At 35.2% G+C, this 21,253-nt stretch overlaps 4 protein-coding genes across 5 annotated transcripts; 3 read left to right on the forward strand and 1 right to left on the reverse strand.

Annotated features, from left to right (window-relative positions):
* Positions 1-490: 490 nt before the first annotated feature.
* LOC11446582 (activating signal cointegrator 1) lies at positions 491-4,693 on the reverse strand. The gene is made up of 4 exons (XM_003609019.4): positions 4,505-4,693; positions 1,877-2,551; positions 1,692-1,790; positions 491-1,054 (listed from the first exon to the last, which is right to left on the reverse strand). Exons 1-4 carry the CDS (start codon positions 4,658-4,660, stop codon positions 683-685), a joined length of 1,302 nt encoding a protein of 433 aa, XP_003609067.2. The 5' UTR covers positions 4,661-4,693; the 3' UTR covers positions 491-682.
* Positions 4,694-6,423: 1,730 nt separating this feature from the next.
* On the forward strand, positions 6,424-10,034 carry LOC25493815 (putative pentatricopeptide repeat-containing protein At1g74580). Of its 2 annotated transcripts, none has more exons than XM_024781543.2 (4): positions 6,424-8,936; positions 9,071-9,230; positions 9,310-9,426; positions 9,725-10,034. In XM_024781543.2, the coding sequence occupies exon 1, from the start codon at positions 6,520-6,522 to the stop codon at positions 8,872-8,874; it is 2,355 nt and encodes a 784-aa protein (XP_024637311.1). In that variant the 5' UTR covers positions 6,424-6,519; the 3' UTR covers positions 8,875-8,936; positions 9,071-9,230; positions 9,310-9,426; positions 9,725-10,034. The 2 variants fall into 2 exon arrangements, with proteins under 2 accessions (XP_024637311.1, XP_024637310.1); XM_024781542.2 differs by having other exon boundaries at positions 9,071-9,227.
* Positions 10,035-10,942: 908 nt separating this feature from the next.
* LOC25493818 (pentatricopeptide repeat-containing protein At1g74630) lies at positions 10,943-14,159 on the forward strand. Its single transcript, XM_039833080.1, has 2 exons — positions 10,943-13,135; positions 13,440-14,159. Exon 1 carries the CDS (start codon positions 11,031-11,033, stop codon positions 12,981-12,983), a length of 1,953 nt encoding a protein of 650 aa, XP_039689014.1. The 5' UTR covers positions 10,943-11,030; the 3' UTR covers positions 12,984-13,135; positions 13,440-14,159.
* Positions 14,160-16,615: 2,456 nt separating this feature from the next.
* On the forward strand, positions 16,616-19,964 carry LOC25481145 (uncharacterized). Its single transcript, XM_013586370.3, has 4 exons — positions 16,616-16,939; positions 17,704-18,019; positions 18,799-18,958; positions 19,237-19,964. The coding sequence occupies exons 1-4, from the start codon at positions 16,763-16,765 to the stop codon at positions 19,703-19,705; spliced, it is 1,122 nt and encodes a 373-aa protein (XP_013441824.1). The 5' UTR covers positions 16,616-16,762; the 3' UTR covers positions 19,706-19,964.
* Positions 19,965-21,253: the final 1,289 nt, after the last annotated feature.

A 21,253-nucleotide genomic window follows, 5' to 3' on the forward strand; every position in this document is an offset into this window, starting at 1 on the left:
AATAAGAGAATAGCAAAAAAGACACAGACTAAGGATAAATTTCACACAAATAAACAATGAGATTATGCCACCAAAGAATGTAAATCAAAAGCTAAATTTCCATATTTCACTCTCAACCACCGGTAAACTAAAATTTTCACTTTATTCATAAATTACTGCTTTTGACCTACTTCAAAAAAACTTTTGAATTGCTTACGAAAACAATGTAACCAGATTTTCAAAATGATCATAAAATTATCTGGTTTACCAGTGAGTGTATGCTTATTCAAATTTCAATACTTAAGCGTTCTGCTTGAATATTATCTGGTTTACCAGTGAGTATATGCTTATTCAAATTTCAATACTACACTTAACTATTCATAATAGCTCTCTCTAATAACGAAACTTAAAAATAATTTAGTTTAGCTTCGAAGGATGAAATCATCTGTAATCGATTGCTTGCCGGCGTACACGAGGCTAGCTATGCTATGCAAGGGAAATCTAAAATTACTTCAAGCAAAACAATCCCTTAAAAATCTCTAGGATTTGATAATAAAAAATGTACTGATATTATATGTGCACAAGCATCTCTCAAAATATATGCTGCCAAAAATTCTTCATTATCTCCTTTCCCTCAAAAAGATTATCAAGACCAATGATTTCAAGGCTTAGACAAAAAAGTATGGAAACCTTTTACAAATTATCATATGTCCAGTAAACATTCACCATCATCTTCAACATGCAGCTCTCCATTTCCTGAAGGTCCTTGCCAAATTTTTCCATTTGAATCTGTTGCAAATTGACTTTGCTGAAGGAACTTCAAGTCCTTACTATCATGCTGCACTCTCCCAGTAATCTCCAAGCACAACCCCTTGCTTAAGCCTTTGTTTGATTGCTTACCTTTGCTTGCCTGCCTATCGTTCGCAGACTTCTTACTGAAGCCCAAATCCACAAAAACTGGCTGAATCTTAAGAGTTGGATTTGGTATAATGCGGTTCACTTCCCTGACATCTGGTGCACGCAATATTCTATTGTCTGGCTGTGATTCTGAAACTTCATCTTGATTCAGAAGAACCTGAAAGATATAAATTAGAATCCAAAATGAGAAAACAGATGCTCTGCATAATACTTGGTTGCGGTAAACAAGCACACAGACAAATATATAAGCAACAATGGGGAAAAGTAAAGAGGAAGAAAGTATCTAAACTTCCTATTTTAGGTTACTGCTCTTAAACTATTGCATGGATTCACTATAGCTAATGGCATATCATATGTTTCTAAAAGGACTGATTACATATTACATTCAAGACTTTCATTCAGTAAAAATCACAACCAATAATATGCAAAGCTGGTTATCAGTCTCTTTAAGATAATGCAAGTCATATCTCGATTCAACACAAATTGAACTCCATTGGTATAATCCCTTGTGTTTATCTATTTTGGGCATAAATCTCATTAAATCCCGATTCATTTTAATGAATCATATTATTTTGCTGTCGCTTGTTTTTACTTAAAAATGTCATATTTTTTTTTTAGTAATGTATCGTACAATTCTGAATATCAATTTGATAACCATGGTACCATAATATACATCGGTATATCCCAGAAAAGTTCACACAAAAAGACAATTGATTCCAATCATGCAAGAAAATTCATGATGTAGCAAATTTAACTGGCAATTTTAGGCAATATCATATGGCTAAAATGGAAACCTTGCGGCCAACTAGATCAAAAGTCACGACAACTTTATTCCGTTTGGCTCGTTCAGCTTCTTCCATCTCCTCTTGTTTCTTTTTCAACAAGTCTTTCTCCTAAAGAAAGCAAATAAAATTGAATAAAATCAAAATATGATCATAAAAAGAATACCAGATGACAAGTTGCAAACAAAATAGAATACCTCCTTTGACAACCAAGTATTTGAATCAAGCTCGTAGTAGTCACTTTGGTCATCAATAACTGTTGTACGAGCTGCAGCATTTCGGTCATAGTCGACAAGCCTCTTTGCGTAAGCTTCAGCAGCAGCCTCAGTCTCTGACAACGGAGGCAAGCTTTCTTCCAGACCAGCATATGAGCTGCCTTCTTTCAACACAAGTGCACCACAGAAATTGCAAGGTCCCTCACCTTCTTGCTCACAAACAATTTTACCACAAGATAAACAATTGCTGACTAGGTTATGACGACGCGCTTGACAAGCGCATGGTCTTCCTTGCTGGAACACAATCGATCCTTTGGCTGCCTCAGCAAGTGAAATAGTTTTCCCAGCTTTCTTCTTTTTGGAACTCACTTGATTTACTTTATGTGATGTTCTTGATTCACTACTTGTAGCTGGAATCTCACTTCCCTGACTACTTCCGACAGCAATCTTGTTGGGTTCTGCATGGTCACCACGGACAGTCACCGTTTTCGGGGTCCTTTTCTTAGATCCACTAGTAGATGTCTCAACTGAAGGTGGCTTGACATAGGCATGTAATGTGGTAGTTGGAACATTCGATTTGGTGCTGAATTCTGAGTGACCTCTCCGTCTTAAGTATTCTTCAATCACAGATTTCCCTACTTCCTGACCAATAATATTCTGCAGAAGAACACATAAAAAATTTCGAGTCAAATGTTCCGTTTAGAGGTATCAGGATTCGATTCACCAGCACAACAAAGAATATGTTGCAACAAGGTCCACCACAAAAATTCAAACATGAATACACAGTAAAGATATTCAAAACGTCAGTAAAGATATTCAAAAAGTCCATCCTTAAACGTCAATTTATGTCCTAAAAAACAATTACCGATTTAATTATGAGGTACAAGTATGCCTAAGTTTTAAAGTTTGTTTACTGGGATGGAACTAAGAACCCAAAACAGGTCATCTCGTGTCCTTTAAAACAGGCCCAACAAAGGACAACACGTAAATCAGGCCTAAATACAATCCTGGTCCAGATGAAGAATTCAAGTAACCGAGATAATGATAAGATCATATCTGGGTACCAATCCAAGCATCAAGGAAAAGCGTTCAAACCCTAATCAGATAAGGAGACACACTTATCAAGATACGAACTATGACGAATGTAAACTTTGGATGAAGACATCAACTCCAACCAATCCAAACACAATTATTGCAGCATCCCTCAGATCGCAGAACCACTATAAATAGGGGGTAAGCCCCCAAGTATGATCTCTTTATCAATTCTACTAAAAAACTGTTTTAACCACTGCCTTCCGTTGACATGCCTAAGAGCATCCACAATGGTAGTTCCCTAATAAGGACTCCTTAAACGGACCCCACGTGACACATCACTTATTTATAATTTTGGCTTAATTACCTTTTTGGTCCTCTAACTATTTAATTGGTATCGGATTGGTCCTCTAACTAAAAATTGATTTATTTCGGTCCTCTAAGTTTCTCACCGTTACTACATTTAGTCATTTCTGTTAGTTTTATTCAAATAAATGTTAGGGTTTGTGTTATGTGGGTACCTGACCTCTGTTTCACACATACATATGAACCATAACAGTTACCAATAATATCAGTCACTATTTAATCATAATACCTTAACAAGGCATAAGACCAAAATGATACTAATAAATAAAGTTAGAGGACCCACATAACACAAACCCTAACGTTTATTTGAACAAAACTAACAAAAAAGACTAAATGTAATAACAGTGAGAAACTTAGAGGACCGAAATAAATCAATTTTCAGTTAGAGGATCAATCCGATACCAATTAAATAGTTAGAGGACCAAAAAGATAATTTAGCCTATAATTTTTTAATAAAAGTACCTATTAAGGACTCAATGACTCCAATGGCAATACACTAATAAGGACTCCAATGAAAAATACTTAAATATGTCCCACTATCTTTACATCATTAAACAAAAATAATTTACCTATTACTCCTTTTTACAAGTGGGACCAAGTAGTACACATTTTATTACTCCTTTATGCAAGTGGGACCAAATAGTACACATTTTATTACTTTTTTAAAGGTGGGGCCGTTAGTTACCTAGGAGAGAGAGTCCTTATATAGTTGCCCGTTCTTTTAACGGGGACTCATTTTTTCTTCCTCCAATGGAGGGTCCTTAACGGGGAGTGGTCCTTGTTAAGTAAGGACCCCCATTGGAGATGCTCTAAGTACCCCTCACATTGGAGGGACAGCACCACGAGCGCACCTAAGGACGAAGGGTCCATCACTAATCAGGTCATAAGTTCTGTGCTCCCATTCAGAAACATTTTCCAACAAGCCAAAGAATTTATGAATTTGATTTGTGAATCTCAAAGTTATGAGCAAAACATTATGTAAACCAGAAACAAGAATCATGCAGTAAAGTAGACTGGACTCATGAATCTAACTAACTAACTAACAGATTCCAGATTAAGAATAAAACAAACTATAAAGATAAATTGATTAAATTCCACTAAATATAATTCGTTGTAATTGTTAATTGATACCACTACTTCAATTTCATATACTAACTCAATAATTCACAAAAAAAAAAAAAAAGAGAAGAAGAAAAGGGAAACGAGAGTTACATCAAGATACTCTTTAGCATCTCGTGGCTGCGCAAGATCACAGTAAGAAACAAGCCCTTTTATAATCTCTTCATCCAAACCTAATCCCAAACCCGTCTCGATCTTCGCGCACAACTCCACCAACGCCTTCTCCAGCCACTGCCCCGCCGTTTCCATCCTCTCTCTCTCTCTCTCTCTCTCTCTCTCTCTCTCTTTCCAAAACAACTCACTAATTTCAATTCCCTAATTGACATGCCACGTACTCTCCAATGGGTCCTACTTTTTTATGACGTGGCAATCACATTCCACAACTAGAAACAAAACGCTTGAGTGAATCATCAACTTCGTCCCTGAATTTTTACGGGTCGGCCAACTTCGTCCCTCAATTATGCGAAATATCAATTTAATCCCTGAGTTTGTTAAATGTCAATCAAGTTAGTCCTTCAGTTCAAACGGAGCGTTAACGGGGCTGACGTGGCCGTTAACCTCTCACATGTCAGACGCCACGTAGGCAGAGACTAATTTGGCCGATAATGACCTAAATTTTCAAGGACTAAGTTGATTGAATTTCAGGAAATTGCTTTTCTTCCCCAACGGCTCTCTTCCTTCTCCTACGACTATTTCTTCCCCAAATATATAAAATTGGAATCCTAATTTTACAATGTGTAATCTACACTCCAAAATCTTCAAATTTTCTTCCAATAATTAAGGGTCACGTTCTTCCCCAAATCAAAAAATTGCAAACCCTAATTTTTTTTAATTGAATCTGAAAACCAAAATCTGCAAAATTCATTCAAGCAAAACTGTTGAAATTGAATCTAAAATGATGGGAGGTGGTCATATGGGCAAAAAGAGCTATCAAAGTCAAGTTTCATCTTCATCCTCCATGTTTAATGGTGATGTGACAGTGCTTGAATGTTATGTGGGTTGATGAAGCTGAAGAATTAGGTTACTTTAAAAACAATGGAATTTGTGCTGCTCATGGAAGAAAGACAAGAATGATGGAGAAGGTTCAGTCCATGCTTAAGGCTAAGGAAAGTGGCAATGACGAGGTTTGGAGGGCAAGGTTGATGGAAAGTGAGCTTAGGGTGATTAAGTTTATGATAGTTATAATCTGCTTGTTTGAGTTTTGCAACATGTTAATGTATATTTCTAAAGTTGTGTAGAGTTGTAATGATTTTACCATGAAAAGAGGTTGAAGATGAATGAAATGTTGCATATCTGTTATAATTTTACCATCAGATTAGTCCATGAATTATTTGTGTTACTATCAAATCGATCCCTGAATTATTTTAAAAACCATAAAAAAAAAGTCCCTAAATTATATTAACAGAAAACAAGTTGATCCTTGAGGCATAAATTTGCAGAACAACATAAAAAAGGCAGTAGATACCAATCAAAATAGTAATAAGTCATAACTAATTGATAAAAACATGAAAACGAAAATCATAAAAACGGAAAAAATATAGGCGAAAACGAACGGAGAAAAAGGAGAAGAAGATGAACGAAGTTACCTTCAAAACAGACGAAATCTTCCTTCAAAAATGCAATCTTGATCGCCGGAGAGGATGATGATCTTGGAGAAGTGAAAATGGAGGGAAGAAGAACAGACAGGGACTTAGTTGATGTGTTCTGTATGAAATATGAGGATGTATGGTAATGGCAAACATAGGGGTAAAAAAGGAATTGCAGAAAAATGAAGTTAAAAAAGTGAAAATTGAAATTTTCGTATTTTCCATCAATTTAGTCCCTGTACACATGACTTTCTTTTTCCCACGTGTACAAGCCAACACAGCACACTAACGGACCTTTTGGATGGAGGGACGAAATTGATGGACGTCAAACAAATTCAGGGACTATTTTGATATTTCGTTAAATTTGGGGACGAATTTGGCCGACCCCTGAAAATTTAGGGATGAAATTGATAGTACACTCCAAAACGCTTCGTTTGGTTTAATTTCCTTTTTCATTTTTCAAACATTGCAAAAACCCGCACAAGAACCTGAAACCTTGTTGTAGTTGTTTATGTTCTTAGAATGAATCGTGCGTTGCTTCCAAAACATGTTGCAGCTGTAGTGAAAGTACAAAATGATCCACTAAAAGCATTAGAAATCTTCAACTCATCAAAAAACGAACAAGGATTCAAACACACTCTCTTCACCTACAAATCCATGCTTCAAAAACTTGGCTTCCATGGTAAATTCAACGAGATGGAGAATCTTCTCTCTGAAATGAGATCAAATCTCGATAACACATTGTTAGAAGGAGTTTACGTTGAAGCCATGAGATTCTACGGAAGAAAAGGAAAAATTCAAGAAGCTGTTGATACATTTGAACGCATGGATTTATTCAACTGTGACCCATCTGTTTATTCTTATAATGCTATTATGAATATTCTTGTTGAGTTTGGTTATTTTAATCAAGCTCATAAGGTTTATATGAGGATGAAAGATAAAAAGGTTGAATCAGATGTGTATACTTATACTATAAGGATTAAGAGTTTTTGTAGAACGGGTAGGCCTTATGCTGCTTTGAGGCTGCTTCGGAATATGCCGGTGCTGGGTTGTTTTTCAAATGCTGTTGCTTATTGTACTGTTGTTACAGGGTTTTATGAATTTGGTGATAATGATCGAGCTCGCGAGTTGTTTGATGAAATGCTTGAGTGTTGTTTGTGTCCTGATGTTACTACTTTTAATAAGCTTGTTCATGCGTTGTGTAAGAAAGGTTTTGTTTTGGAAAGTGAGAGGCTTTTTGATAAGGTTTTGAAGAGAGGGGTTTGTCCGAATTTGTTTACTTTTAATATCTTTATACAAGGTCTTTGTAAGGAGGGTTCGCTTGATAGGGCTGTTAGGTTGTTGGGCTGTGTTTCGAGGGAAGGATTGAGGCCGGATGTTGTTACGTATAATACAGTTATATGTGGGTTGTGTAGGAAGTCACGGGTTGTTGAAGCGGAGGAATGCTTACATAAAATGGTTAATGGTGGATTTGAGCCGAATGATTTTACTTATAATAGTATTATTGATGGATACTGTAAAAAGGGGATGGTAGTGGATGCAAATAGGATTCTGAAAGATGCGGTTTTCAAGGGTTTTAAGCCAGACGAGTTTACCTATTGTTCCTTAGTTAATGGTTTTTGCCAGGATGGTGACCCTGATCAGGCTATGGCTGTCTTTAAGGATGGGCTAGGAAAAGGTTTAAGGCCGAGCATTATTGTTTACAATACCTTGATTAAAGGGTTATGTCAGCAAGGTCTGATTTTGCCGGCTTTGCAATTGATGAATGAGATGGCAGAAAAGGGTTGTAAACCTGATATATGGACTTATAATTTAATTATAAATGGCCTGTGCAAGATGGGTTGTTTATCTGATGCTAATCATCTTATTGGTGATGCTATAACCAAAGGATGCATCCCAGACATATTTACATACAACACTTTGGTTGACGGCTATTGCAGACAGTTGAAGTTAGACAGTGCAATTGAGTTGGTAAACAGAATGTGGAGTCAAGGTATGACTCCTGATGTTATCACATATAACACTTTGTTGAATGGACTGTGCAAAACTGCAAAGTCCGAAGAAGTAATGGAGATTTTCAAGGCGATGACGGAGAAAGGATGTGCTCCAAACATAATTACATATAACACTATCATAGAAAGCCTTTGCAATTCTAAGAAAGTAAATGAAGCTGTTGATTTGCTTGGGGAAATGAAAAGCAAGGGCTTGACACCCGATGTTGTTAGTTTTGGCACATTAATCACAGGTTTCTGCAAGGTTGGGGATCTTGATGGTGCTTATGGGTTATTTAGAGGGATGGAGAAACAATATGATGTTTCTCATACGACGGCAACCTATAACATCATAATTAGTGCATTTTCTGAACAGCTCAATATGAAAATGGCACTAAGACTCTTCTCGGAGATGAAGAAAAATGGTTGTGACCCTGACAACTATACTTACCGGGTCTTAATTGATGGCTTTTGCAAAACAGGAAATGTTAATCAAGGATACAAATTTCTATTGGAAAATATTGAAAAAGGATTTATTCCATCTCTGACAACATTTGGTCGGGTTTTAAATTGTCTTTGCGTGGAGCACAAGGTTCAAGAAGCAGTTGGTATCATCCACCTTATGGTACAGAAGGACATTGTCCCAGATACTGTAAATACAATTTTTGAAGCTGATAAAAAGGTGGTAGCAGCACCTAAGATTGTTGTAGAACATTTGTTGAAAAAGGGTCATATAACTTATCATGCCTACGAATTCTTGTATGATGGTGTTAGAGATAAAAAGATACTTAAGAAAAAACATCCAAACTGGAATTCTCTTCGCCGTGAGCCCAGGTCATCAGCTGCTGATTATAAGACAATATCTTTAGAAAATGATGATTCCTGATCCTATGCTTGTGTCCAACTTCCAAGGACATTCTTTGCTTCCAGCAGACACCTTTAATAATGGTGAGTTCTATGGCTTTCAAACATGGATGACTTCTTACGCAGTTCTTTATTTGATTTCTGACTTTACTGCCAGACTGCAGGCCATGCTTAGATTTTTTTTTGTGCTGATACTATGTTTGGTTCCTGTTTCCAAGGATGTTTGGTGCTTCTGGTAGACACCTATTCTGGTGAATTGCATGAACTTTTGAACAAGAAGAGTTTATTGTCAGCTAGTGTAGGTTTGTCAGCAGGATGGGTGCTTTCAAGCCCAATGTTGTCAAGATCACATTGAAGTCTTCAAGCCTATCAACTGTAGTATGCTATTTTTTTCTTCTTCTTGTGAATGTGTCAATAATGATTTTCTTTTCATGTAACACAAAATATTAATTTTCAGGACAAAGGTGTGCAAATTGCAATTTGCAACAGAATGCTACATGTGTTTTATGTAAAGAATTAAGAAGATTATGGCGCCACCCATACTTAAGTCTTCACACAGAAGAAAGAAAGATAGGTGCTAATTTCATAGCATTCAATTTTGATTTATATAGCATGAACATTGCAAATATAATTTGTACTTATGTATAACTAAGGTAAGCTTCTTTCAAGTTCTTATGAGATGTCTTGTATGTAGTTCATGGGTATGGTGATAGAATATAAATTTTGACATGAGGAGCGTAACTGTTTATCTTGTTGGCTATAGTATCAAGGGTTTTCTAATAAAATTACTGCTTTTCTAATAAAAATTACCCTCCCTATTAATTTATAGCCTTAAATTTTCTCATTGATTTTTATCTTTTTCCTGCTGGCAGGTTTACTCCCCATAGTACAGAACCCAGAATTCTTTTTCTTCAGGGATATCCAACCAAATTTGCATCATCTTGATGTCAAAATGATAATGCTTTTGCATACTTGCAAGCAAAACGTGATGTGCATCGACTTGATGCCAAAACATGCTACTTCTTTGAGATTGCTAAGAAGGTTCTGAATATTCATAAAGAGCAGGCATCAAGAAGCTAACAAGACGTGGCTCTTTCTTTTTATTTGTAACTGGTGGAAACTCACATGTATACTCTTATGATATGTATTTAGTAGTTATTTAATTAAAGTAGTTCTTGTCTACACTATTTATGATTTAGTTGATCATCTACTTTCCTGCACCATTAGAGAAGTGGATTAACCATGAAAGGGAGAAACAAAAGATACTAATCTTTAGTTTCTGGCCTGATAATTAGCAGGAACTTTCCCCCCTTTTTGTCTTTCTTCTACTGTACGTTATAAAGTATAATGATATTAATTAATAATTATAAAACATGGATGTTAGCAAGAATGATTTTTAAAACATAAAATTTCATAGAAAATGAACTATTTCCTAGCCTAAATAATTTATATATTTTTCCACGTTTAAAATGTTATAACTATTTCATATCTTAAATCAAGAAAGAAAATAAGAATTGAAATGTTTTAGATGCTATCTTTATTTTTTTTTGTATACAAGAAAATAAGGCAAATTCTATGGTACACCCAATAAATTTGGGTGTATTGGTACACCAAGTCATAAAATTAATAATAAATGAGTTGTTTTTTTAAGAAAAATAATTATTTTCTATCATTGACAACTAAGATAATTAAATTTTATATACCAAAAGTTTCGACGAAATAAAATTTAATTTTTAAGAATTTTTATTACTCATAACAATGAATATTGATTATTTTTTATGACAAAATGTAAATTTTGTAATATGATCCTTATAAACAATGAAATGATGATTTTTTTTATGAAATGATGTTTTCTAAAATATAAATATTGACAAATACCTTTTTATTTCATTAAAGTGATCTTTAATTTATATATTTTGTGAAACAAGAGTACCGGTACACTCAAAATTGTGAGTGTACCATAGAAGTTCCCAGAAAATAAACTAATAATGACACTATTGATATTTCAATTATCACTTCTTTTTTGAGGTGTTCAATTATCACTTAATATGTCTGACCAACCCTTTGATTTTTTATTTATTTTTTTCTCTCCACAGAGGAGGAGCTGGAAGATGCGATGCATTGTTTCAAAATAGTGGCGGGGGAGGAAGAAGTAACTAACTACTTTGAATTGTGAACATGAACATAATTAACAAGAGTTGCGAAGAAATATTACTTTCACTGTTGAGCAATTGCAACACAACCCTCAAAACCACGAAACAAATCCACACTCATCTCTACGTTACAGGCCTTCACACTCACCCTTTCTTCTTCGGCAAACTCCTTCTCAACTGCGCCGTTTCCATCTCCGATCATGTTCTCAACTACTCTCTCCGTCTCTTCCATCACTTCCCCAACCCCGACACCTTCATGTACAACACCCTCATTCGTTCCCTCTCTCATTCCTCCACCCCTCTCTCTTCCCTCCAACCCTTCATTCAATTACTTCGCCACCCCACTCTTCTCCCTGATAGTTTCTCTTTCGCCTTCACACTTAAAGGCATTGCGAACGATGGTTGTTCTAAGAGACAGGGGATTCAGCTGCATTCTCATGCTTTTCGTCATGGTTTTGATGATCATATATTTGTTGGAACCACTTTGATTAGTATGTATGCTGAATGTGGGTGTTATGAATATGCGAGAAAGGTGTTTGATGAAATGTCTCAACCGAATGTTGTAGCATGGAATGCGGTTGTTACTGCTTGTTTTAGGTGTGGGGATGTGGAGGGTGCTTGGGGTTTGTTTGAAAGGATGCCGGTTAGGAATTTGACTTCTTGGAATACGATGCTTGCGGGTTATGTTAAAGCAGGTCAGCTTTGGTTGGCGAGAAGAGTTTTTTGTGAAATGAAGATGAGAGATGATGCTTCTTGGAGTACTATGATTGTTGGGTTTGCTAAAAGTGGTTCTTTTCATGATGCGTTTGGGTTTTTTAAGGAGTTGTTGCGGGACAGAAATAGGCCGAGTGAGGTTAGTCTTACTGGGGTGTTATCCGCATGTGCACAGGCTGGGGCATTTGAGTTTGGGAAGATTTTACATGGGTTTATGGAAAAAGCGGGGTTTCTTTGTATTGTTTCAGTTAACAATGCTCTCATTGATACTTACTCGAAGTGTGGAAATGTTGATATGGCTAAGTTGGTCTTTCAACATATGTCTGCGGAAAAGTGCATTGTGTCTTGGACGTCGATGATAGCAGCACTTGCAATGCATGGTCGTGCAGATGAGGCGATCCGGGTGTTTCATGAGATGGAAGAGTCTGGAGTTAGGCCAGATGGTGTCACCTTCATATCTCTCTTGTATGCCTGTAGTCATAGTGGTTTGGTTGAGCAAGGTTGTGCTTTGTTTTCTAAGATGAGAAATTTTTATGGAATTGAACCCGCCATCGAGCATTATGGCTGTATGGTTGATCTGTATGGTCGGGCTGCTAGGTTGCAGAAAGCTTATGAGTTTATACGTCAGATGCCAATTTTACCTAACGTAATCATTTGGAGAACCCTCCTTGGAGCTTGTAGCATTCATGGTAATATTGAATTGGCAGAGCTTGTGAAAGCAAGGCTTGCTGAAATGGATCCAAACAACTCCGGTGACCATGTACTGCTCTCAAATGTTTACGCGGTTGCAGGGAAATGGAAGGATGTTGCTGGCATAAGAAGAACAATGATTGAACAGAGCATGAAAAAAATTCCTGGTTGGAGCATGATTGAAATTGACAAGGTCAATTATGGTTTTGTGGCAGGTGAAAAGCCTAATGAGGTTACAAAAGAGGCCCATGATAAACTAAGGGAAATAATGTTGAGGCTTAGAGAAGAAGAAGGTTACGCGCCCCAGGTAAGGAGTGTCCTGCATGATGTTGAAGAGGAAGAAAAAGAAGATTCTATGTCCAAGCACAGTGAAAAGCTTGCTGCAGCTTTTGGAATTGCAAAGCTTCCTAAAGGAAGGATTTTAAGAATAGTGAAGAACCTGAGGGTTTGTGGGGACTGCCATACTGTGATGAAGCTGATTTCTAAAGTCTATCAAGTAGAAATCATTGTGAGAGATAGAAGTCGCTTTCACTCATTCAAAGGTGGATTTTGTTCCTGCAGAGATTACTGGTGATAGAACTATTTAATTGAGTTGAAATGTAACAAAAACAACAGCTGGTATCATTCCTTCAAAGTACCAGACACCTATTGGAAGTCTTGAAGAAAAGAATTGAACAGGTGACAGGTAAAGCCATACGAGCTAAACCAGAACAACACGTTATTGAGGTATTCAAGATGCAACTTGTTAGGAACCCAAGATTTGAATTCCAAAATAATAACACTTTATTTAAGAAATATGATAGAATAGGGGAGAATCTCTCCTTCAAGGGTTTCCCATTCACAATATTCAAAAGATCTCTCATACTCAATATACCTCCCTATTTATGCAGGATAATCCTAACTACCTCATTAACAAATAACTTGCCTAACTAATTCTTTAACTACTTTAACTACTAAAATGTCATTTACTCTACATCCTAACACAATTGAATTCACAGTCACAACTTCCAAAACTTTTCGTTACCTACAGAAAATCAGACTGTACCTACAAGCAAACATTCATGAAAAGTGTTCAAAATGGCACAACCACGGTCATGTCAGTATTTCTCCAACTTTCTCAGCACCTACAACTACAGATGAACCATATGATAGAAAGGAGCACCTGCACATACTTCTGCAGGTGCAAATACATCGACTGTAAGCATCAGGTCAAACAACATCCTAAGTAGCATCTGCACATACTTCTGCAGGTGCTGGTCTGCTTTCATCCAAGCCCAACTAACTACATCAACCACTACATGATTGCTCATGGAAGGTATGACAGGTTTAATTCTTTTGAAATGCGGAGCTTTCTGCAGACAGTGAACCCTTGTGTTATAAGGTCACAACTTCAGCACACATTGGAGGATAGGAGACATGAGCACGTGCAGGAGACCTAAGAGTCAGTTGATGTCCCTAAACCACACTATGTTTAAGGAAATTCTGGCCAATAAATCACATTTTTCTTTTGCTTTTTGTTTGCTTGTGCTTGAGAAGTAACATATTTTTAGGAATACTCCAACTATTGGCTAGTGCATTGACTAAGTTTGGTTTATGTTGGTATCATTATTTATACCGTTTTAGTCACATCCATCACTTAATGCTACTATGTGTACTCCCTTAACAATACCCGTTACTCAACAATGACTCATATTAATGCTGGTTTATTTACACAGTATTACATGTTCTCGTGTTTACTGTTGGCTTCAAATTGTCTAGTTGGTTCTTATCTGAATCTATTAGTTACATGAGTTTGTTCTTGAGTTTATTGTTGTCTTCGAGTTTGAATGCTGGTTTATTTAAATCACTTAATGTTGATCACACCAGTTAACCGCACCAGTTAATGTATCAATCTGAATGATAGTTTACTTTTTTCTCTCTCGATAGAACGATAGTTTATTTAATGGTGGTTTATTTGAATGTGTTTATTCTTATGTTGTTTACAGGTGCTCAAGTTTCTTGATTCCCGTTTTACTAAATAGTCTCAATAGTCAATACTATGCTTCATATGTGAAAGTATTTGGATTTTGGTCCGTATAAGTTACAACTTATTCTAGCCCCTGTGGTTTGATTACTTGATTCATACAGTCAACACATAATGGCTACAAAAAGAACGTCGGTTTTCTTAGCAATAACACTACCAGCACACATGGTTTTCTTGCTATTCTGCTAACAAGGATTTTCTTCTTCTTTGAACATTACACAAACATTAACAAGGGAAACCATTTTTAATTTCTCTACAGGCCTTTATTTGTAACTACACAAATAACAGTCATATAATCATTCAAATATGTATCACATCAAATGCAAAAGATATCTAACCAGCCTTGCTAGACTACATATATTTAACATAACATACACCTTTTGTCATATATATGCCTTTGGTGACACAAACAGCTTTGTCTTTATGCCAGAAGATAGGAAAATGTCCATAGATGGTCTCTACTCTCTACATCTTCCCATGTTGCTTTATTTATAGCTTAATATCAACCAACCATACATACATGACTCCTCATCTCTTCCCTTCAGTTAAAATTTATTTTCCTTCCCTTTACATATTTGAACCCCTAAGTTGCTCTTTAATAAAAAAAATAGTGATGAAAATATAGATTTTGTAAATTCATTGAAGCCCATTATTTATTTAAACCTTTTAATAAAAGTAAAAGTATTACTAAATTGTTACTTGTTATTTTAGTTTTATTTGGTTACAAAAGTTTTAGATTAGGGGATTCACACAACCATGCAAGGCCGGGAAAGAAAAGTCTAACCATGTGTACAAACGAATCGCAATTGATACAAATAAAATCATCATATTATTGTTTTTATATGTTTTTTCTAAGGAATTATTTTGATATGTTATTTTTATGATATTGTTGTTATTATTTAAGAATTAATGGAATGATATAAAAAACAATTTTATTATTATTATATTTTTTTTGGTGGTGGCCGGGGTTTGAACCCGGACCTTATATATATATATATATTATGTATTGTCCATGTCAAATGAGTTAAGCTCAGAAAGACAATTATATGAAGCGACTATATATTACAGTATAATTTAAACCAAGAGGAATTATAAAGACATTAGATTAGATGAATGAAATTAATATTTGATAAAATTCTATTTCATTTCGATAATGACATCTATTTTCACTTATCTAAATCTAATTATGAAATGATTAGAGATTAATCGGATGTTTTTAGGTGACGTGAAAAGACAAAAAAAAAAAAAAGTTAATTAAGTTTTTGGTCCCTATAAATATCTGCAGTTTTGTTTTTAGTCCCTACAAAAATAAATCACACTTTTTAGTCCCTACAAAATTTTCGGTTGGTGTTTTTAGTCCCTGTTAAATTAAAATTTGTTTAATTATGCTTAAATTTTTTAATGATTTTTTACATACTTGTTTAAAACATTATAAAAGGTTCCGCCACAATAACTTAGCTCAAAATTTTATTTTTAGGTCCAAATTTTCGTTAGTTTTATCTTGAATTTTTGGCTTTTTAAAAAAATAATATTTAATTCATTACATGTTAAAAAATTCTAATTTTTTATAAAAGAGATTATTATAATGTTCTTAACATGTCTGTTAAAAATCATTTAAAAATATAAAAGTTTAAGTATAATTAAACAAATTTCAATTTAAATAGGGATCAACACATACTTTTAGTCCTTGTAAAATTAAATTTTGATTAATTGTGCTTAAACTTTTAAATTTGTAACATATTTTTCACATACTTACTTAGAATATTATACAAAGTTCCTCCACAAAAAAGTAACTTAAAATTTTATTATTAGGTCCAAATTTTCATTAATATAATCTTGAAAATTTGGCTTTTAGAAAAATTCATATTTAATTTATTACACGTTAAAAAATTAATTTTTTTTATAAAAGAGTGTCTTACGATGTTATGAACATGTATGTAAAAAATCTTTCAAAAATTTAGAAGTTTAAGCATAATTAAACAAATTTTAATTTTACAGGGACTAAAAACACTAACAGAAAATTTTGTAGGGACTAAAAAGTATGATTTATTTTTATAGGGACTAAAAACAAAACTGCAGATATTTACGGGGATCAAAAACTTTATTAAAGGAAAAATAGAGAAAAAAAAACGGTGTTGTTTCGGACAACCATGTAGCTAAATTCGTGATAGTTGTTAATTTGTCATTTTAGCTTCCACCAACGTAAGAATCTAATCAAGTCCACGGTCAGTATTTTCTGCTATACTTCCATTCCGTGGTTTTTTATTAACCTTAAACCTTGTCATTATATCATTGTTCAATTTTTTATTCTTGAAATTCTGCATCCTCTAATGGCTCTCTCTGCAACATTCATCACTCCTTCACCTTCAAGTTCTAACCTTTACACCAAATTTCGCAAACCCTTTCTCTCTCACTCTGTTTATCTTCTTAAACCCTTTAAGATCCGAGCTTCAACTACCCTTGATTATTCCAATGTCTCTTCCAGTGACAAATCCTCTCCATTGAAGGTGAGTATAATTATCCTCTCTATCAGTTATTTATTTATTTATTTATTTTTTAATTGGTTTTGTTTCATTAAATTGTGTATATATTGTTGTCATTTTACTTGATTTTTTAAAAGCAATTGTCTTTTATTTGATTATGATACAAACTTTTGAGGTTTGTGTAAAACTTGTTGAATCTGGTTTGTTAATGAACAAATATTACATGTATATTTAATTGTTGGTGTGTTGTGTTACGAATCCATGGATCAAAAGCAGGAAGATAACAAACATGGAAAAGATAGAGAGCACGTTGATGCTCAGGTCACAAGATTGTATGTTGAAAAACATATTGAACTAATTGAAAAGAATGTGAAAATTGAGAAATCGGATTCACTGTTGTCATGATTTTCACGCATTCAGTCGTGCATCAAATTGGTGAATGCGTGGAAATGTTAACAACAGAGAATCGTGGTCCTTTGAGAATGATTAGGCCAACAAATTTTCTGGTTTACATATAAGTAGGAGGGAAACATGCATGTTTGGACTGGACTGGGGTTTCCCCACTTGTAGGATTGAGAGACGGGGCTTTCACTGTGGGACAAGCAACCTTCAAAGCTGCTTCAAACAATTTGGTTGAACATGAGAAAACATGTTCTGACAATCAACATGTTTTTATACCATTTGCGTTTAACACTTTTGGTTTCCTAGCACTAGAGGTTGTGAATCTTCTGCAAAGAGTTCAAAGACTCATGCATAATTCCCTTTTTTTTTCTTTCATTTTCCATCAGACTAGCAACTGGCAGTGGAAATTCAAGGACAATTTAATAAATATTTATTATGAGGAACATGTGAAGGAGAGTTCAGAGCCTTCCCAAAATATCTTGATGATGCCAACCATTTCTGATGTGAGCACTGTTGAGGAGTGGAGATTAGTTGCTGAAGACATTGCTCAACGTAGTGGCAGTGTCAATTACCGCACTACTATTGTTGATTGGCCCGGTCTAGGTTATTCTGATCGACCGAAGATTGATTACAATGCCGACGTCTTGGAAAAATTTCTGGTTGATTTCATCAATTCACCCAATGGTCCAGTAAAACAACCAGGTACTGATTGTGGTGGAGGATTTTATTTGTTGTCATAGTGTCTTTGTGCTGAATTATAGTTTTGAAACATCATTTTAGATCGGTATAGTTCGGTTGCAGTTGTCATTCATATTTTTTTTTAAGAAAACTTGCATACAGTTAATTCCTCCTTTTAATTATTTTGGGTAGTTTCCATTGGTATATATGTTTCTCTGTGTTTTTCAGTTGAGAAGTTTATGGACTAAAAAATCTATTTGCTTACTAAATTGGATTATATACTTGAGAAATATTGCTAAGTCTTTTATGTAGCTTTTGTAACTTGGAAGATACAATTCCATATGTGCTTGGCAGGGTTAAAGGGCTTTTGGTTTATTTTCTTTATTGATTGGTGGGTATTGGGAATCTGGAAAGGAGTGTACTTGTTTCATTGTTGCTGGTACTTGGAAAATAAGATCTACAGTTAATTATTTTTGGTTCAACTGCATTTAAACCAGTAATCTGTGAATCACTGTTTTCACCGATTCAATGAACCGCTGGTCTAGTTTTCAAATGACGGCTTAAATTTAACAAGTAGATATACTCTATTGTACCATGTTTCTTCTGTTATTTGATGGAATATTTACATCTATCATGACCTCTCCTGTGAATTGTGGGGTCAAAGTATGTTTTGTGTTTATCCAATGATTGTCTTCTGTTTGGATATTTTCTGAAATGAATATTTGTTTCCATGATTAGTTGAATATGTCACAGGTCTTTGTATTGATTAGACTCTATGACTAACATTGTTGGTGTTAAACTAGACAACGATCTGGTGATTATTGGTGGAGGGCATGCTGCTTCAATAGTAGTCCGTGCTGCAAAAAAGGGTCTGGTGAAGCCCAAAGCTATAGCTGCTGTTGCACCCACCTGGTCTGGTCCCCTTCCTATTGTATTTGGCCGAGATTCCAGCATGGAAACAAGGTACTGTATTGCTCCCTTTTTCAATGAGCATTTTTTTTCCTTACTGATTGATCACTGTAGCATTGATTTCTAGTTTCTATTAGATGGGCATTTAAAAAGGGGGATTAACTTTCTTAACTACGGTTGTCTATATAACTTTCTATTCTTGTTGACATCTAAATGCTCGGTGATGTTTGATTCTCACAAGTTATCTTTGAAAGAGTGATGTCCATGTCACAAACAACCTGAAAGGCGATAACTTGTTTTTATTTTTTCTACCTTCCCTACGAACTTGACAGGTATGGTCTTCTAAGAGGCACCTTAAAGGCGCCTGCAGTTGGGTGGATGGTGTATAACATGCTTGTGAGCAATGAGAATGCAATCCAATCACAGTACAAATCACATGTATATGCCAACCCTGATAACGTGACACCAGCCATTGTCGAAAGCAGATATGCATTGACAAAGCGACAAGGAGCACGTTACTTACCCGCGGCTTTCTTGACTGGACTCCTAGACCCTGTAACATCCCGCGAGGAGTTCCTTCAACTCTTTGCAGATTTGGAGGGAAAAATACCAGTATTTGTTGTATCAACTAAAGGATCCCCTAAAAGGTCTAAGGCTGAGATGGAAGCTCTTAACGGAGCCAAAGGAGTGTGCAAATTTGTGGAAGTGCCTGGTGCTCTTCTTCCACAAGAGGAGTATCCTGCTTTAGTCGCGGAAGAGCTTTATCAATTCTTGCAACAGTATTTTAGCCCTGTCGCTTAAAAGTTGGCACATGATGTTGGTGAAGCTTGCACATGCAATAATATTAGTGGATTGAAGAAAGATAGTAATGGGACCAAGGGTATACATATTTATGTAATGTGGTCTGTTTGATTTTCATAGAAACTTAATGAGTTTTATACACTTGCCAAAATCATTTCCCACTGGACTGATGACTGACTTGAACATAACTTCCCAGTGAAAGATAAATGTTTCCACAAATTAGAGGCGACATGTTTTATTTGAGAAAATTGTTTCCCCATATGAATCTTCATAGCTAACAACACTAAAAATACATTTTAAAATCACCCTGTGTGGGTATCCTGATGGCCCCTACCACTATTCATTATCTTTGTGCCATTTAGCTTTTCGGTATTTTAAATCTCCAAATGGAAGAAATGGAAATGCAAAGGCAACCTCATCACTAGTTCATTAGGAATGTCTTATCTTACCCTTTTAAACCTTGACATTCACACTTTGTGTTGCTTATATCCCTACCAAACCTTGACAAATGTGTTTGTAAATTAGTAAATACCAATTCATATCTGGTCTAACTTTTCCCGTAGTTTTGGATCACAAGAATTTACAAATTTATGAAATCAAATGTTTTCCACCTTGATTTGTTTTTCGGTTGTGATAATTTTTGGGACAACTCCGTCTCTCTCACATACTCTCATCATTCTCTCTCTCTCTCTCTCTCTCTCTCTCTCTCTCTCTCTCTCTCTCTCTCTCTCTCTCTCTCTTTATATTTTTAGTTGTGCATATTTTTTTTTTAGTTTCTGCATAGTGTCTTGATAGGGTTTGCATAATGTGAAGGATGGGGGATTGTCAGTGCTTGAAATAAGAAGATCAGTATGAGTAAAGTTTGAATTTGCTGGTAGTTAGTTGCTCAAGTTTGCAAAAATTATTGGTTTCTAAAGGGAGTTAAATTTGGTTTGCCCTACAATTAAAGGGAGTTTCTTGTCTTTGAGTATATGCATAAAATGCAGGCGATATATTTGTTTTTTTAATGACAAATGTTAGTAATTAATTGTTAGATTAGTTTAGCTCATTCGTCTATATTTGAACCAGTACCTCCAACTTCTTATATCTTAATTCAAACAAATTGAACTACCTAACTCCAAATGCAGACAACGACAATGAATTTTCTGATCATGTTATGTCCTGTTTTAACAATCTCATGTATTCCAGCTTTTGATGTACTTCTTGCATGATAGCAGTGATGAATGTCATTATTAGAAATTTGGCGGATGATTTAGATGAAGAGATTCAAAATATGTCATGTCTCTTTATATTTAATTTTGAATATGATAGTTTCTTGAAGCCAAAACCTCAAGATTGAGTGGACATGAACGGGTAGTTGAAGTATTAAATGGTCATCCAAGAAATTGTTTTGAAACATTTTGTTGTGAATTCGGACAAACTCACACCAATGTAAACAAAGATGTGTGGAGCAAAAGGAAGTGGTAATCAATGTGTAAAGTGTCTCCAAGCAATAACAACAAAAAACAGACCTAGTCTAGTGTAGAGCAACACCACAAGTATAACCAA

Source organism: Medicago truncatula, chromosome 4 (genome assembly GCF_003473485.1).
Source record: "Medicago truncatula cultivar Jemalong A17 chromosome 4, MtrunA17r5.0-ANR, whole genome shotgun sequence".
Taxonomy (NCBI): Eukaryota; Viridiplantae; Streptophyta; class Magnoliopsida; order Fabales; family Fabaceae; genus Medicago; species Medicago truncatula.

Bases quoted from the DNA above. Each gene is read 5' to 3' on its own strand.
- LOC25493815 (XM_024781543.2), top strand. From the start codon at position 6,520: ATGAATCGTGCGTTGCTTCCAAAACATGTTGCAGCTGTAGTGAAAGTA.
- LOC11446582 (XM_003609019.4), bottom strand. From the start codon at position 4,660: ATGGAAACGGCGGGGCAGTGGCTGGAGAAGGCGTTGGTGGAGTTGTGC. The intron at 1,791-1,876 runs GTATTCTATTTT...TGCTTTCTTTAG, and splicing joins ATACTTGGTTGTCAAAGGAG to GAGAAAGACTTGTTGAAAAA. The intron at 1,055-1,691 runs GTTTCCATTTTA...TATATCTTTCAG, and splicing joins TTGATCTAGTTGGCCGCAAG to GTTCTTCTGAATCAAGATGA.
- LOC25493818 (XM_039833080.1), top strand. From the start codon at position 11,031: ATGAACATAATTAACAAGAGTTGCGAAGAAATATTACTTTCACTGTTG.
- LOC25481145 (XM_013586370.3), top strand. From the start codon at position 16,763: ATGGCTCTCTCTGCAACATTCATCACTCCTTCACCTTCAAGTTCTAAC. The intron at 16,940-17,703 runs GTGAGTATAATT...ATTTTCCATCAG, and splicing joins ACAAATCCTCTCCATTGAAG to ACTAGCAACTGGCAGTGGAA. The intron at 18,020-18,798 runs GTACTGATTGTG...GTGTTAAACTAG, and splicing joins TGGTCCAGTAAAACAACCAG to ACAACGATCTGGTGATTATT.